General features: G+C 36.9%; 1 protein-coding gene across 1 annotated transcript; it reads right to left on the bottom strand.

The window, feature by feature from the left end:
- Positions 1–17,469: 17,469 nt before the first annotated feature.
- LOC123752680 (S-adenosylmethionine synthase-like) lies at positions 17,470–18,624 on the bottom strand (the record flags this gene model as incomplete). The annotated part of the gene is made up of 1 exon (XM_069300575.1): positions 17,470–18,624. A coding segment is annotated over exon 1 (1,155 nt), but the record flags the coding sequence as incomplete, so codon positions are not given.
- Positions 18,625–18,875: the final 251 nt, after the last annotated feature.

Here is an 18,875-nt window from a genome sequence, read left to right as displayed (position 1 = left end):
TAGATTATCTAGAATTATCATACAAAAAATAATTTCATCTGGTTTTATACATCAAGATAAACGGGAAGTTTTAGAAGACTACTTTTTAGGTATACAAATCAGGAATTTATTCAAAAACAAAGGAAATGAAAATATTCTTCCCTCAGTCACTAAAACTACAACTAACATTACTGAATCAGCAACTACATCATTATTATTACAGGAGATAAATAATGATAATGATGATAAGGATAATGAAGATGATAGAAAAAGAAGAAACAGCAGAAGTAGAAGTGGCAACAGAAAAGACATCAGCATCATAAGAGGCAGCAGCAGCAGCAGAAGAATCAGCATCAGAAGAGGCAGCAGCAGCATAAGAAGAGGCAGCAGCAGCATAAGAAGCAGCAGCAGTAGAGGCAGCAGCAGTAACAGTAACAGTAGTAGTGATGGTGGTGGCAGTGGTAGTAGTAGTAGTAGTAGTAGTAGTAGTAGTAGTAGTGGTGGTGGTGGTGGCGGTGGTAGTAGTAGTAGTAGTAGTAGTAGTAGTAGTAATAGTAATAATAATGATGATGATGGTGGTAGTGATAACAGTAAAGAAGATAATAATGAGCATGATACAGGCAATAAGGAAGAATTAGGGTCATTGACAAACAAAGATTTAGATAAATCAGCTACTTCTACTACTACTACTACTACTACTACTACTACTACTACTACCACCACCACCACTAGTGCCACCACCACCACCACCACTACTACTAGTACTACCCTGACCACCATCGTTGCCACTCCTGCTCCTGCTGCTTTGGAATCTGATGATGAAGAATCAGTTTTGGAAAATAAGGTGAAGAAGAATATAACAACATTTAAAAGAATTGCAAACAAAACTCAGGAAAATGGAGTTCATCATGTTCAACAACAACAACAACAACAACAACAACAACAGCAACAACAACAACAACAGCAACAACAACAACAGCAACAACATAGAGAAGAAGATTTTTTGGATCAAATTCCTGATTTCATTGATGTCCTCTTTCCCTCAGAAACTAACACCACAAGAGGAGAAAAAAATAACAACATTTATTTGCCATCTACTTCAAGCTCAAATTATCAACTAATATCAGAAACCACCAATTTACCAGCAGCCAATTTGAAGTGTAATTATCATCAACCTAACATACAAATTGAAGAAGAAGAAGAAGAAAAAGAAACAGATCTGACTTATATAATTGACAAATATTGTAGTAAAACAGGTGAATCAATTAATAATGATTATCAACAACTAATGGTGTCGTTTCCTGAAAATACAATATTAAGTTCAGGTTTGAATGAAGATGCATATGTTAATCAACAACAACAATTATTGGTACACGAAGATCAACAGTTTTCAAATACCTATTACAATGCACCTCCGGTAGATGATGTAAATTTATATAATGAACATTCATTGACATTCCTTGATCCAACAGTGTCACCATCTACCTCAGGAGCAGGAAATCCATTACCCACTTTGGGTTTATCTCTAAATACAATTTCAAGTTCAGATTGGAATGAAGATGTATATGTTAATCAACCACAACAACAACAACAACAACAATTATTGGTATCTAAAGATCAACAGCTTTCAAATACAGATACAAGCTACAATGTACCTCAGATACATGCTGATGGAAATTTAAAGCATGTACATTCATTGCCACCAACAGTGTCACCATCTATCTCAGGAGCAGGATCCACATCTGGAAATTCATCATCCACTTTGGGTTTATTATCTCTTTCAAACCAAGATGAGAAAATAACAAGGGAAGTGAGTTTATTATCTCTTTCAAACCAAGATGAGAAAATAACAAGGAAGCGGAAAAAGGAAGAAAGGAAAAAGAAAAAGAAGGAAGAAAAGAAAAAAAAGAAGAAGAAGAAGGAAGAGAAAAAGAAAAAGGAGGAAGAACTTTCTGCAAAGCGAATAAAATATTTGGTTATACAAACTATAAAACAATCATTCCCAATATTATCTGAAGAACCTCCAACCCCATTGACTTTGTCAGTCTCCTCCTCAACATTATCATCATCATCATCATCATCATCATCATTATCATCATCATCATCATCATCATCATCAAAAAAAAAAAAGAAAAATAGTTGTTAAAATTTAGTTGGTTTTCATTGTTAAATTTATAGACATGGAAAGTAAAATTTTCTTCATTGTCAGTAGGATTTATAAATAAATAAAAGAATAATTTGAATTAGTTAAACCATGTACTGTATATATTTTTTAGTACAAATTAACAAATTTATATATCTACTAAAGAATTGGAATCTGCTAAAGCTCAAGTGCAACTATAATAGTATGAAATATTTTTACCATATGCAGCAAAGTCCTTCGAATGTAGAAGCTGGGTGTAGTGGAGTTTCGAGAATATAATACGTTTTTTTGTTACAAAAGAATAAAATGAAACCTTTTTTTCGAGGAACATTTTACTTTCATCCTAGACTGAGAGAGTGTGCTAGCCAAAGCTCCTCCGTTTTAAAGCTATTTATTATACATTATGGATGTTTTAATGATTGAACTATTGGTTTTAGTTGAAGCTCTGAGGACAGAATTAAATTACCTACGGGACGAAGTACAGCAGTTGAAAGAGCATCAGGCAAAAAGAAATAAGGAGACCAGCTTTAAAAAAAAACACTTGGAAAGTTGTTAAGGATAGAGGTCTTAAGAAAACTTTGGTAATAAATTATCTATCAGCTCACCCACAAGATGAACTTCATTCAGATTACAGTGCTTAAAGTAACAGTTACCTAATTTTTAATTAAAGCTCTTCTAACCTTTGATATATATTGATGAAAATATCCTTGAAAAAACAACTCTTCTAAAAAATTTTTAATCATCACAAAAACTTTATGACCTCTTGTTCTTTTAAGCTTTGTATAACAGCAATTATAAAAACTTAGCCCAGACTTGTCACTGGCTGTGCTTGTTCTGGCTGACTTGTCATTGGGTGTGCTTGTTCTGCCTGACTGACTTGTCACTGGCTGTGCTTGTTCTGCATGACTTGTCATTGGGTGTGCTTGTTCTGCCTGACTGACTTGTCACTGGCTGTGCTTGTTCTGCATGACTTGTCACTGGCTGTGCTTGTTCTGCATGACTTGTCATTGGGTGTGCTTGTTCTGCCTGACTTGTCATTGGGTGTGCTTGTTCTGCCTGACTTACTTGTCACTGGCTGTACTTCTGTGACTTGTCACTGGCTTTATTTACTTAAATCATTATTACCATTGAGATGTTGAGGGTAATTATAACTGTATATAATTAAAGTCAGAATCATCCTTTATTAACTTATTTACCTTAAATTAAACCTCACATTAGTACGAGCCAGGAATTTTTTGGGGGGTGCCTAATTTTAAAAATCAAAACTATTAATAATGTCATCAATTCTCATTATATATTTCCACACAATAACAACTCCAATAATCATATGTCTATTCTCATATAAAAATGAACAGTAGACCTAATAAAAATGGGCACACTAGATGTTTGTACATGAATGTATTTTTCATTTAACCCTTAAACTGCGCAACGCGCCTGCAGGCTCACGTCTGGTTTGCGCAACGCGCCTCCGGGTATTTGTATTTTTCACGTTCCATTCAAAACTCCCGCGGCTACATGGGGTTCACATCAGCTTCCTCAGGGCTCTTGTAAACAGACGCCATCTTTAAAAAAAATCGTGGTCCACATTCCCGGGTGTGGGAGCCTCAGTAGTGTGTGAGCAACCAAGGCTGGCGCTCGCAGCATGAGCGCACAGCACTGCTGTTCAGCATGTGACCACAGCATCGCCTAATAATGTCAAAATATATATATAAATTGTATTATTTAGTGTTATATTAGAGCCTGAGTGTGATAATGACTGGGTACAATGTTCAAATATCAGTGATTCAATGCTGTTCACGATGTTCACAGCGCTAGCCACAGCACCAGAGCATTATTTCGTTCATCTAGGAATCTTCAAATGATTTCTTAGGTTCTTTTTCAAAATAAACGTGTGGTCAATTATTCATTTACAGGAATTAGTGACCAGGATTGTGATAATAGCAGGATTGTGGTTATAATTAGCGTTGTGCGTAGTATTGTGGAAGGAGGAATTTTGATGAGGGAGGGAGGGCGAGAATTGAGGTAGCCTCAATTGTGTGTGTGTGGCTGCCACTCTTGTTTTGCTCACCATACTAGCTTAGTGGTTCACTATGGGCAACACATATGTACATGGGTATATATAGTGTGTGTATATAGTGTAAGAACAGCAACAGGAGAATGTTGAGAGGAGCTATTTTGGTGAGGGAGGTGACGTAATCGTAGCGTCGTCTGCTGTGTGATTTTTCATGCAGTGTATGGTGGCCACTGTACTGTTTGGACACAATACCGGCTTACTTGCATAGTTCTGGTAAATAAAACATGTAGATAGGTATATAGAACATGTGTAATAAGAACTATAACAATATGGTGGGAGGAGCAATGTTGGCGAGTAAGATGTTGGAGTGAGGGAGACTGGCTGGGTGTGGCTGCTCTCACTCAAGGTGTTCTGAATGTGTCCATGGCCCATAAGAACATAAGAACATAAGAACAAAGGTAACTGCAGAAGGCCTATTGGCCCATACGAGGCAGCTCCTATTCTATAACCACCCAATCCCACTCATATACTTGTCCAACCCGTGCTTGAAACAATCGAGGGACCCCACCTCCACAATGTTACGCGGCAATTGGTTCCACAAATCAACAACCCTGTTACTGAACCAGTATTTACCCAAGTCTTTCCTAAATCTAAACTTATCCAATTTATATCCATTGTTTCGTGTTCTGTCCTGTGTTGATACTTTTAATACCCTATTAATATCCCCCCGGTTATGTCCATTCATCCACTTGTAAACCTCTATCATGTCACCCCTAACTCTTCGCCTTTCCAGTGAATGCAACTTAAGCTTTGTTAATCTTTCTTCATATGAAAGATTTCTAATTTGGGGAATTAACTTAGTCATCCTACGCTGGACACGTTCAAGTGAATTTATATCCATTCTATAATATGGCGACCAAAACTGAACTGCATAATCTAAATGGGGCCTAACTAGAGCAAGATATAGCTTGAGAACCACACCAGGTGTCTTGTTACTAACGCTGCGATTAACATAAGAACATAAGAACATAAGAACAAAGGTAACTGCAGAAGGCCTATTGGCCCATACGAGGCAGCTCCTATTCTATAACCACCCAATCCCACTCATATACTTGTCCAACCCGTGCTTGAAACAATCGAGGGACCCCACCTCCACAATGTTACGCGGCAATTGGTTCCACAAATCAACAACCCTGTTACTGAACCAGTATTTACCCAAGTCTTTCCTAAATCTAAACTTATCCAATTTATATCCATTGTTTCGTGTTCTGCCCTGTGTTGATACTTTTAATACCCTATTAATATCCCCCCGGTTATGTCCATTCATCCACTTGTAAACCTCTATCATGTCACCCCTAACTCTTCGCCTTTCCAGTGAATGCAACTTAAGCTTTGTTAATCTTTCTTCATATGAAAGATTTCTAATTTGGGGAATTAACTTAGTCATCCTACGCTGGACACGTTCAAGTGAATTTATATCCATTCTATAATATGGCGACCAAAACTGAACTGCATAATCTAAATGGGGCCTAACTAGAGCAAGATATAGCTTGAGAACCACACCAGGTGTCTTGTTACTAACGCTGCGATTAATAAATCCAAGTGTCCGATTTGCCTTATTACGAACATTTATGCATTGATCCTTTTGTTTTAAATTCTTACTAATCATAACTCCCAGATCCCTTTCGCAATCCGACTTCGCAATCACAACACCATCTAGCTCGTATCTTGTAACTCTATCATCATTACCTAACCTCAGAACTTTACATTTATCAGCATTAAACTGCATCTGCCAATCCTTTGACCATTTCAAAACCCTATCTAGATCAACTTGAAGTGATAGTGAGTCCTCCTCCGAATTAATTTCCCTACCGATTTTCGTATCATCGGCAAATTTGCAAATGTTGCTACTCAAACCTGAATCTAAATCATTTATATATATTATAAACAACAGAGGTCCCAGGACAGAGCCTTGAGGCACTCCACTTACAACATTTTCCCACTCTGACTTGATTCCATTTATACTAACTCTCTGTTTCCTTTGGTATAGCCATGCCCTAATCCAGCTTAATATAGCACCCCCAATACCATGAGACTCTATTTTTTTAATCAGTCTTTCATGTGGCACTGTATCAAAAGCTTTGCTAAAGTCAAGGTATACAACATCGCAATCCTTACCACTATCAACTGCCTCAACAATGCTAGAATAAAAAGATAACAAATTTGTTAAACATGAACGGCCATTTATAAAACCATGTTGCGACTCAATTATTAATTTATGTTTTTCAAGATGAAGACGAATTTTATTTGCTATTATAGATTCCAGTAACTTTCCCACAATAGACGTTAGGCTAATTGGTCGATAGTTAGACGCAAGTGATCTATCTCCTTTCTTAAAAACTGGTATCACATTAGCAACTTTCCAAAACTCTGGCACTCTGCCTGACTCTATTGATTTATTAAATATGGTTGACAGTGGGTCACAAAGCTCCTCTTTGCATTCTTTAAGCACCCTAGCAAACACTTCATCCGGCCCTGGGGATTTGTTTGGTTTGAGTTTTACTATTTGTTTAAGAACATCCTCCCTGGTAACTGCTAAACTCGTCAACCTGTCCTCGTCCCCACCCACATAGACTTGTTCGGCTGAAGGCATATTGTTAAGTTCCTCTTTAGTAAATACAGATACAAAATATTTATTAAAAATACTACTCATCTCTTCATCACTATCTGTTATTTGACCTGTCTCAGTTTTTAATGGACCTATCCTTTCCCTAGTCTTAGTACGATATAACTGAAAAAACCCTTTAGGATTTGTCTTTGCTTGCCCTGCTATGCGAACTTCATAGTTTCTTTTTGCTTTCCTTATCTCTTTTTTAACATTTCTAACCAGTTGTACGAATTCCTGTTCTAAAGTGACCTCCCCATTTTTAATCCTTTTGTACCAAGCTCTCTTTTTACCTATAAGGTTCTTCAAATTCTTTGTTATCCACTTTGGGTCATTAGTATACGATCTATTCAATTTGTATGGTATACTACGTTCCTGTGCTTTGTTTAGAATATTCTTAAATAAGTTATATATTGAATCCACATCGAAATCCCCATTTAAGTCACCTATCGCTGGGTTCATGTCTCGCTCCAAGACCGGCCCACACCCCATACCCAAGCCTTTCCAATCAATTTGACCCAAAAAATTTCTTAGGCTATTAAAATCAGCTTTTCGAAAATCTGGCACTTTAACAGAATTTTCTCCTACTGGTCTATTCCATTCTATGCTAAATCTGATTTCTTTGTGATCACTGCTCCCTAGCTCACTCCCTATTTCGATGTCATTAATTTGCGTTTCCCTGTTAGTTAACACTAAATCTAAAATATTATTTTCCCGTGTTGGTTCCTTAATGTGTTGCGTAAGAAAGCAATCGTCAATTAATTCTAGAAAATCTTCTGCTTCACTATTCCCTGTTTTGTTCAACCAGTTTATTCCGCTAAAATTAAAGTCACCCATGACATAAATACTGTTAGATCTAGATGCTATAGATATTTCATCCCATAGATGCTTTGCTTCCATTCTGTCTAAATTTGGTGGCCTATATATTACTCCTATTATAATATTATTAGCTTTTTCGTTTAATTCAATCCAAATAGTTTCTGTGTGTGGCTCTGTTTTGATTCCCTCTTTGAGACTACATTTCAAATTGTCCCTAACATATATGGCTACTCCACCTCCTCGTCTAATATATCTATCTGTGTGAAATAGTTTAAATCCATATATTTGATATTCAGCTAATAGTTCTCTATTTTCTACATTCATCCACGTTTCGGTAAGTGCAATAATATCTATTTTTTCTGTGCAGACAAGAGCATTTAATTCGTTAATTTTATTTCTTAGACTTCTACTGTTAGTGTAATATACCCTAAGTGAATTGTTATTTTGCGGACCTTCTCTTTCCCTGATCGTTTTGCCAATTCCTTTCTCCCACAAACACATACTTTTATTACCTCCTCCCTCCAAATCAATTCCCATACCTCTATCTACTAACAGTTTAAACCCAAACAAACACCTCTAACCACTTCTTCTAGCGAGTTCGCAACAGCAACAACCCCAGCTCTCGATAGATGCACCCCATCACGAGCATACATTTCATTTCTTCCATAGAAGTGTTCCCAGTTGTCTATGAAAGATATTGCATTTGATTTGCAATATCTTTCCAGCCGGCAATTGACACCAAGTGCCCTCGATATCCATTCATTTCCCACTCCCTTTCTTGGAAGAATGCCACATATGATCGGGATTCCTCCCTTGCTCCTAACTAACTCTATGGCTGTTTTATACCTCTGAATCAGTTCCTCACTCCTGACTCGACCAACATCATTTCCTCCAACGCTAATGCAAATAATGGGATTGTTCCCATTACCAGCCATAATATCATTCATGTTGTTTATAATATCACCAATGCCAGCTCCATACGAGGCAGCTGCTATTGGCACATACGAGGCAGCTGCTATTGGCCCATACGAGGCAGCTGCTATTGGCCCATACGCGGCAGCTGCTATTGGCCCATACGAGGCAGCTGCTATTGCCTATACGAGGCAGCTGCTATTGGCCCATACGCGGCAGCTGCTATTGGCCCATGCGGGGCAGCTGCTATTGGCCCATGCGGGGCAGCTGCTATTGGCCCATGCGGGGCAGCTGCTATTGGCCCATGCGGGGCAGCTGTTATTGGCCCATGCGGGGCAGCTGCTATTGGCCCATGCGGGGCAGCTGCTATTGGCCCATGCGGGGCAGCTGCTATTGGCCCATGTGGGGCAGCTGCTATTGGCCCATGCGGGGCAGCTGCTATTGGCCCATGCGGGGCAGCTGCTATTGGCCCATGCGGGGCAGCTGCTATTGGCCCATGCGGGGCAGCTGCTATTGGCCCATGCGGGGCAGCTGCTATTGGCCCATGCGGGGCAGCTGCTATTGGCCCATGCGGGGCAGCTGCTATTGGCCCATGCGGGGCAGCTGCTATTGGCTTATACGAGGCAGCTGATATTGGCCCATACGAGGCAGCTGCTATTGGCCCATACGAAGCAGCTGCTATTGGCCCATACGAGGCAGCTGATATTGGCCCATACGAGGCAGCTGCTATTGGCCCATATGAAGCAGCTGCTACGCGGTGTTCTGAATGTGTTGATGGTGAATGTATATAGTGTGTGACAGTGTATAGTGTGTAAATAGATTGTATATATACACAAATTAGCATGATACATAGTAAATATGTGCTGCATATGTGTACACAAGTTTCATGCACGTAACACAGTGTCTACGGACAGTACGGATGTTGTACTGCGATATTATAGTGTACGTGTTCATTATACATTGGATTGGCACATAAAAACAATGAAAATGTATTTGGAAAGGTGCGCAAAAAATGAACGAAAATATATTCGCGGCAACTCGCGCGCCCCGCCCCGAGCGCCCCACCGCCCCCGAGAGCTTACGGCACGGGCGCACGGGGAATGATGACGTCACGCCCCAACTTCCGGACCCCATAGCAGCCAAAGTAAGTACAATTTCGACTTTTTTTTTGCATACCCATACTGAGGGAAGGGTTTTTGACACTTCAAAAAGAAAAAAGAATTTTTTCCAGAGAATTTATTTCCTGCGCACTGCGGGGGTGTCACATTTGGAGGCAACGCAGTTAAGGGGTTAAAACACTTTTAATGACCATAGGAAAGTTGGAACCAAACATTATCACTAGTCGTCCTTTGAAACTTTTAAGTATACTAACGTTAGTCATATAAAAATTTCCAATTGGTTCATTGATTATAAGTATATTGGCATTTGAATATTCTTTATTAATACAAGTTTCTTTATCTATATGCCTAATATACCCGTTTGGTAACCATTTAACTGCAGTTATATACTCTAATCTTTCTGTGTTTTCTGTTGGAATAATGCTCACATCTCGATTCAGCAAAAAACTCTCAACCCATCCACCACGAGCATAAATAGACACCACAGTGTCCTTTGGGTTTATAAAACTCATTATTTCATCAAGTTCCTTCTTGGTAAGTATATGCTTTCCAAAAATAAAAATGTGCTCTTGCCAATAACAATCGTTAGCATGATTACAAATATTTTGAAGATGTTCTAATCTTATTTTTGATGCACAATTTAAGACAGTAGATTTCGGCTGGAAATAAGCAATCTCACCTTGCCAAGATAATCGTTCATCTTCAGAAAAGAAAGATGAACGTGGATAACCATCTATTGGTAGTTCAGGGTGGAATTGAGGTGAAAATTTATTATTTATATGATGTCCCCAGAATGGAATATGTGCAACTGAAAGATCTTGCAACAGAATGTGATCTAAATCAACTTCAATATTTACTAACTTAGGTAGAGAGGATTTCTTTTTCTTTGGGTGTATCATTAACACTATTAAATGTAAAAATGCACCATGAAATAAATCTGTTTGGTTGCCTTCAGGAAATTCTTTGATTATTATGATATATGTACTGTAAAATAGAATAATTAAATAAAATAAAGTTAATATAACCTGATAACAGTTCATATAAAAAAAGGAGTAACATTAATCCCATACTTAAAACCATATAATAACCATGTACTCCATAGATTAATTTCCACATAAAATAAGTAATCATTAAACATGCTACTAGAAATAAGACATTTGTGTCATCTATAGTACATATACCAATTCCTAAGCAGAAATATATAACCATATATTGAACTTGCTTCCTGCAAACTTCTCTGTTTCTTTCACATATTAGGCAAAAAAGAAGTGCAACAAAATTCACTTCTCTAAGCCCTGAATAATACCAAAAAAGACCACAAAGAACTGTCCACAGGTTAAATATGTGTGTACTATAAACATCATCTAAATACAGTTGAATTTCATATGAAAGTGGTTGCCAAATGAAATCTTCTAACAGCAACATAATGATGATAATGATGATGATGATGATGATGGAAGCCAATCAATAAGTCTATTCTTACTTAAACATCCTGTAGACAAAAGAAAAAAATATGATTTAGATTATTTCCACACCATACAACACACACATACATAAATCAGCGATGTTTCTTATATTTATAGACTTCCCCATCTTTATATATATGAAGATCAATAGTTCGAAGAATATCCCCTAAACATTCTAAATTGTTTTCAGATTTTGTTTTAGGAAGGCAGTTTAATCTTTTAAGATTTTGTTTGGGGAGAGAACAGAGAAGAATAGTCTCTAACCAATTTACATATTTAAATTTTTTCATAAGTAAATTATACAAATTATATATAACAATTCTTGTTACTTCATTTACATATTTTACAGTAGGTGATCGATTATATACATTACTTAAATTATCTTTTAGGTCATATATATCGGTATGGGACAGAAGAATGGGTTTAATACATCTTTCATTCAATATAGGTTTTCTAATTAGAGAATAAGGTATTTTTCCTTGTATAGTCCAAATAGATTCCATAAGAGCCCATCCTTCATATCGTAACGTATTTTCTAAGAGAATAATGTATAATTTTATAATATGAATTCTTTTTAGGAGTTTGTATAAATAATAACTGAATTGTCTTCGAATAAAATCAAGAATAAATTCACATCGGTAATGATCCCATTTTCCATTTATTATTAAAAACCCAATATTTTGACATATATCTATATATGTGTCAAACATAACTGATATAATATTATTAAATTCACTATCTAACATATCAAACATTGGCAAATAAATATGCTTTATATTATAATTATAAAGATTAATTGAATAATTTAATATATCAATAAAATATTTTCCAACTAAAATTTTAACTTGTGATTCAGTAATAACATCTCCCATTATTTTTTTATTTAATAAAAAATCAAATGGTATGGTAAATAAATTTGTTTTTGGTATACGACTACACTCAGGAACAGTACTTACTGTGATTACAGGAGCAGATGAACTGGTCTATAAACCATCATAATTTGCCTGTTTATATACCTTCCATCCCAGGTATACAATAATTACTATCTCTATTATAATCTCATTTGTGTTATTATTATCTTTCCATAAAATATAGTGAGACTAAGACATGGAGGTAGGGGAGGGGGAGGGGGGTGCATCCAAGAATCTCTCTATCAAGTCGATAATATGGCCAGATTGTCGACGTCCTTATTTTTGCAAGCGTCCATGAACACATCATCTTCTTCATCAGTGAAGTGTCGCCACTGCCATCCTTGACCCCAACTCAAAACTTAATTTAACCCCCAAAAATATAAAAATTGGTGTTCTATGATAATGTATAAACACTATAAACCTCATTGAGATGGTAACTAAAATACAAAGTTAGTTGGTATAGTTTGACAACCTGTTGTAACATATCTATATTTATAATATAATAATTAATATATGGTCAGTTTAAATGTGCATTTTTTTATATAAAATAGGATGAAATAAAATATTAATATACAGTTATTCCTCATCATTGATATTTGCACATTGAGCACATATTAAATCAAAACTATTAAAACGTGTAAATCTTACCGCTACCATATCACACCAATTTATTTTTTGTTTTAGAGCAAAATATTCATCCTTTAGAGATTTAGAACAATGAAGACAGTAGTGGCGTTCACTTATATTAATTTCATTAAATGTCGCCAATTGTTGTCCAAGAATTGTATTAATATCTTTTTCAAATGAATTATTCAATTCAATTTCCAATACATCAAATTTTAAATTGTTAGTGATTGTTGCAATCATATGATGTTCACAAATTACATCTTTTCCTTTAAATAATCGAACTAATGAAAATGTTGGCATAGTTTGAAATGTTATTAACATATCTGTATAAATGATATAATAATTATAACTTGGATGATATTCACCATTAAAGGTGCATTTTGTTTTTAACCAAAATATAAAATCTGGTGTTCTATGATAAGATAATGCATAGGCACTATAAATCTCACTGTAAGTTAACGAAGGTGGTAACCAACAATTGCATTCACCATCATATTCATGTCGGTCATATAAATTATATATAGAGAGAACATCATCTAGAAATCTTTAAAAACTCCCATCTATTGTAATAACACAAAATTTTTCCATATAAGAATTACAATAATGGTCATAACAGTACATATATATACTTGAAATAGATGAACAAATAACTAAAACATTGTCTTCACAATTCCTTTCTTGCACCTGACACATTTCAGTACTTACAGGAATTATAAAGTTACGTAGTCCCAAAATACAATACATAATCCAACATAAATCCTGATTCCTCTTACTTACCATTAGTAGATATACATTAATATTTAAATTATAACAGGGTTTATTTTGTTCAGATAAAATGTTTCTAAATTTGATTACTGAAATTTCTTTCACTTTTTTTCTCCAGTCTTCCTCCCTATTAATATCAGAAGAATCTGGCATAAGCACCAATACATCAAAAGAAAAAGAAAAAGAATTAAACATAGAAAATGAACAAATAGCATTTTGCGGTAACTGTTGTACAAGTGGTGATTGTGGCTGCGATTCGATAATTAAAAATTGCAAAGATGAATGCCGCTTTACTATCTTCAAAACTATACTGACTATATCCACTCCAGGAACATAATCGACACGTGTAATTTCACCTTTACTTGGAACATGATTGATTAGAAGGGCCTGTTCACAATAATATGTTTGTTCTGACGATTGAAGAATTATATTTTCGGTCAGATAGAGTGCAGAATGTACCTTATAATGATTAATATTAGATTGCTGTAAGTTTTGAAAAGAAAAAAGAAAAATAACTGTATATCCATAAAAAATATCCAGAACAGTTGACGTGGGATACATTCGAAGACAAATATTTAACAATTGTAAAATTTCATCTGTATCCCGAGAGAACATTGTCATAGCTGTCACTAAAGACCACACTTTGTTTTTGTTTATCATACCTTTTAAAGGATGATTAACACTCGTCATTGTTTTTAATGTTGATGAAAACATAGGATGATCATTCAATAACTCAAATAGTTCAGAGTCTTTTTTTTCTTGACCCATTTTCGACCAGTTATTCATTTTAGTCTCGATCATCTTTAGAAGGTCTCTCATACAGTCTCTTCCATCGGTTATGTTGTATTTGATGTAACATAATTGTTTCACAATATAGGATGCATTGTAAAGAGACAAATTACCATCTTCATTGCTATGTAGAAATGGACTAGGGAAAAGAGTATACGAATCCCATATTAATCGATGATAAAGAGTGCGGAATGGCATGTATGACGAGTCAAGAATAACATGGCTCCAAATTTTACAAACTCTGGAACAAATAAATAAAAGATGACGATATGGAACCAGTGCAAATATGTTTTCTAATAACACCTGTGGTAGGGACGACATTTTTTGGATTAGAGTTTGCATCAACACCTGTTGTATTACAGTGTTCAGTAAGCAAAACAGTAAGTAATTTAAGTAGGGTTGTAGTAGTAGTAGTCTTTTTTTTTTTAATCAGGGACTCAAATCTCTTTTTTTTCAACTATCCATCAGGGTGTTTGTGACTGTTGTCACATCTGCACACGTTCAATGTTGAATATACTATCCAATATCATTGGATACTAACCAGAAAACTAATCAATATCGACATAGTATAGAGTATATAGTATAGTGCTGGATACTGGAAAACAATCCAACATTGAATGACTCATTCAACATTGAATTACTCATTCAATATTGAATGGTATTCCAATATTTAATATAATATCCAATATCACTTAATACTGGAAAACTACTCAACAGGATAAAAACAATAACATATTTGACTTTGGTTGCATAATTACTTTATTTTTTAAAAATATCTGAATTAAAAATCATATAAAAAAAGAGAAAATTAAGAATGAATAATCTACTGTCAACAATTATTATGTTAATAATATTAATTATTTTCCTAACAGTTATAGTAGTCATTAATTCACGGAAAAAATCTAAAAATACTAAAAAATTATATAAAAAGGAAAACAATTACAATTCCATCAGCCATGACACAACACCAGAGTCCATTGAGCTAATACAAGATGTAGGAGGAGGAGTGGGAGGGGAATTACACAACGCAGGAGAAGGAGTAGAGTTACATGACGCAGGGGAAGGAGGAGCAGAAGAATTACAAGACGATGGAGAGGGAGGAGGAGGAAGAGAATTACAAGACACTGGAGAAGGAGGAGGAGGAGGAGAATTACAAGATGCCGGAGAAGGAAGAGGAGGAGGAGGAGGAGGAGGAGAATTACATGATGCCGGAGAAGGAAGAGGAGGAGGAGGAGGAGAATTACAAGACACCAGAGAAGGAAGAGGAGGAGGAAGAGGAGGAGGAGTAGGAGAATTACAAGATGCTGGAGAAGGAGGAGGAGGAGGAGAATTACAAGATGCCGGAGAAGGAAGAGGAGGAGGAGGAGAATTACATGATGCCGGAGAAGGAAGAGGAGGAGGAGGAGGAGAATTACAAGACACCAGAGAAGGAAGAGGAAGAGGAGGAGGAAGAGGAGGAGGAGGAGGAGGAGTAGGATAATTACAAGATGCCGGAGAAGGAGAAGGAGGAGAAGGAGAAGGCGGAGGAGAATTACAAACAAGTGAAAATGAGTCCTCTGGCGTTCCTCACGTCATCAGTCAAATGGAATCCGTCGAACAACCTCATGAATTACTTCAAGAATTATTACAATCCTCCACAGATTCGTCTGAACTTCGAAAATCCCAAATGAAATCCAAACTTATAGAATCATTATTCTCGCCATTTATCGAAGACATAAAAACTTATAAAGGTCTCTTTATTGTTCCCAAACCACCAATTTCGTATAATCCTAAAACTATTACTGAAACTGATAAGACACTAATTCAACCCTTTAATAAATTCCTTAGTTATTATGATGAAATCCAAAACTTTACCAATTGTTATTCTGCATATTACATAAATAAACTATATACAAATTCTAATATTGATAGGGGATATTATACAAAAAATCCAATTATATTAATATTTCCATGGAATTTCCATAATTTCACACCTGATATTTATACAGATCGACATGAAATAAAAGACGTCAAATTAAAGAACAATTTAGATGCATCACGTAAAAAATGTCGAAAGGAAGGAAAACGATTTTACATGAACAAATTGTTGATATCATGTACCCATGCTGCAAGTCAAGATATATTTAATTGTGGATTTTATTCGGACAGTTTCCCAATGAAAGAAAATTCACTACCCCCATTCGTGGTTATGAAACTTGAACTCGAAGACGGTCATAATGAGGTGGAATGTAAAATGTTAGCTAAGAATATTAATTCCTCAGACACATTTGCTAGCATTAAATTTAACATTTATGTGGAAGTTGAGAAAGAAGAACAAACAAAAGAATCACATGGAGGAGGAGAATTACAAAATGCAGGAGAAGGAGTAGGAAAGGTAAAAACTTCACAAACAGTAGAAGGAGGAGGAGGAGGAGGAGGAGGAGGAGGAGGAGGAGGAGAACCACAAACAGTAGAAGGAGGAGGAGAACCACAAACAGTTGGAAGAGAAGGAGGAGAATCACAAACAGTAGAAGGAGGAGGACAAACAGTAGAAGGAGGAGGAGGAGGAGGAGGAGGAGGAGGAGGAGGAGGAGGAGGAGAACCACAAACAGTTGGAGGAGAAGGAGGAGGAGGAGCAGGAGAATCACAAACAGTAGAAGGAGGAGGAGGAGGAAAATCACAAACAGTTGGAGGAGGAGGACAAACAGTAAAAGGAGGAGGAGGAGGAGGAGAAGAATCACAAACAGTTGGAGGAGAAGGAGGAGAACCACAAACAGTTGGAGGAGAAGGAGGAGGAGGAGGAGGAGGAGGAGGCAGAGGAGGAGGAGGAGGAGGAGGAGGAGGATCACATAGAACCCCCCACCGAAAAGATAAAAACTGGATTCAGTTTAAAGGAAGAAAACGTATTTATCTTGACCCAGACGCTGGTCACCTTATAAGATAAAAAACCAAATTCTATCTATTTATAGGGTCATTTTAATTTTATTTACTCTGATATATAAAAGGCCCGGAGATTTTATATACTCTGGTATATAAAACGTCAAAAAAGTATATAAAATTATCAATTGAATATAAAATTAAAGGTTCCCACCAGGCTTCTGTGCTGGCTAGGGTTCAAGTCTCCTGGTGGGAAAGCGTTCTAAAGTTGTATAACTTCACTCTCGTGTTTAGGAGAGTTGTGAATCAAGCATAGACATAGTGTTCTCCCATATTAACAGGGACTTGATGAAAAACGTAAAAATGATAGTCATCCTTAAGAATTATTTGACTCTAAAATTCAGGGATGGTCAACTTCTTGGGCTGCTCCCAAGAGAACTGTTGCCGTCCAAAATGTCCATAACACGAGGTATCACTGTAAATTGGTCTCTTTAAGCCCAGCTCCTTGACAATATGTCCTAGTCGTAGATCAAAGTTGTGGTTAACAATCTTCAGAAGCTGTTTTGATGTGTACTGTGAGGTGCCATAGTGGAAGATGCTGATGCTTATGGGGTGCACAACACTAATGGTGTAAGATACCTGAACCAAACAGCGTCTACATAATTTGTTTTTCACCAGTGACTTGGCAACCCATCGGGCGGCATAGGCCGCTGAGCGGTCAATCTTTGTGTAATCTTTGCCAGAGAACGCTCCCCCGCCGTGAGCGCCCCACCCACCGTAAGTGTCAATGATGATTTTCCTACCAGTTAGCCCAGCGTTACCTTGAGGTCCACCTATGATGAATTCTCCGCAAGGGTTGATGTGGTATTTCGTTTGAGTATCTATATATTTTTCAGGAATAATGACCTTGATGACCTTCTCTATAACCTCGTCACGCAAAGCTTCGACAGTAATTTGTTCCGAGTGCTGTACAGAAGCGACAACAGTGTTCACTCTTTTGGGAATAACAGCTCCTTCATCGAAGACATACTGGCATGTGACTTGAGTCTTACAGTCAGGTCGCGCCCACCAGAACGTCCCATCTCTTCGCAGCTCGGCAGTCTTCTGATTGAGACGGTGTGCCAGCATAATAGTTAAGGGCATGCACTCATCGGTCTCATCAGTGGCATAACCAAACATCAGTCCCTGGTCCCCTGAACCAATGTTGTCATCACTGCGCCCGATGTGTACACCATTAGCAGACTCCGCACACTTTTGCTCCAGGGCCAGAAGAATATTGCAGGTCTTGTAGTCAAAGCCCTTTCGTGAATCATCAAAACCAATTTTCTTAACAATATCATGCACAATTTGTTGATAATTAACTTGGGCCTTGGACGTAATCTCCCCACAGATCAGGATCATACCAGTTTTGGTACACGTTTCACAAGCAACTTTGGCGTCAGGGTCCTGGCTAAGATGGGCATCAAGCACTGCGTCGCTGATCTGATCGCAAATTTTGTCGGGGTGGCCTTCGCCTACGCTCTCACTGGTGAAGAGGAACGTCTCATGATCTCCATCCATGCTCTCAGCGCACTATCCTGGGGAACGAAAATGTTACTTCTAAGTACTCGAATTTGGGACCAGGTTTCCTTGGCTAGATTTTAACTAAATAAAAATCCGTTATGTAAAGGAATATTATTAAAAACATTGACCTAATTGTGTGAAGAGAGAAAGAGAGAGAGAACGCTAACCTGGTCACGTGGAGAGAGAGCAACTGAGCAACTGTAAAGCAAGTGTGCAGCTGCTCTGTCTTATAACAAAACTGTGAGTCA

This window comes from Procambarus clarkii, chromosome 44 (assembly GCF_040958095.1).
Source record: "Procambarus clarkii isolate CNS0578487 chromosome 44, FALCON_Pclarkii_2.0, whole genome shotgun sequence".
Classification (NCBI taxonomy): Eukaryota; Metazoa; Arthropoda; class Malacostraca; order Decapoda; family Cambaridae; genus Procambarus; species Procambarus clarkii.
Note: the sequence above shows the minus strand (reverse complement) of the source record. Positions and strands in the feature narration are given on the sequence as shown.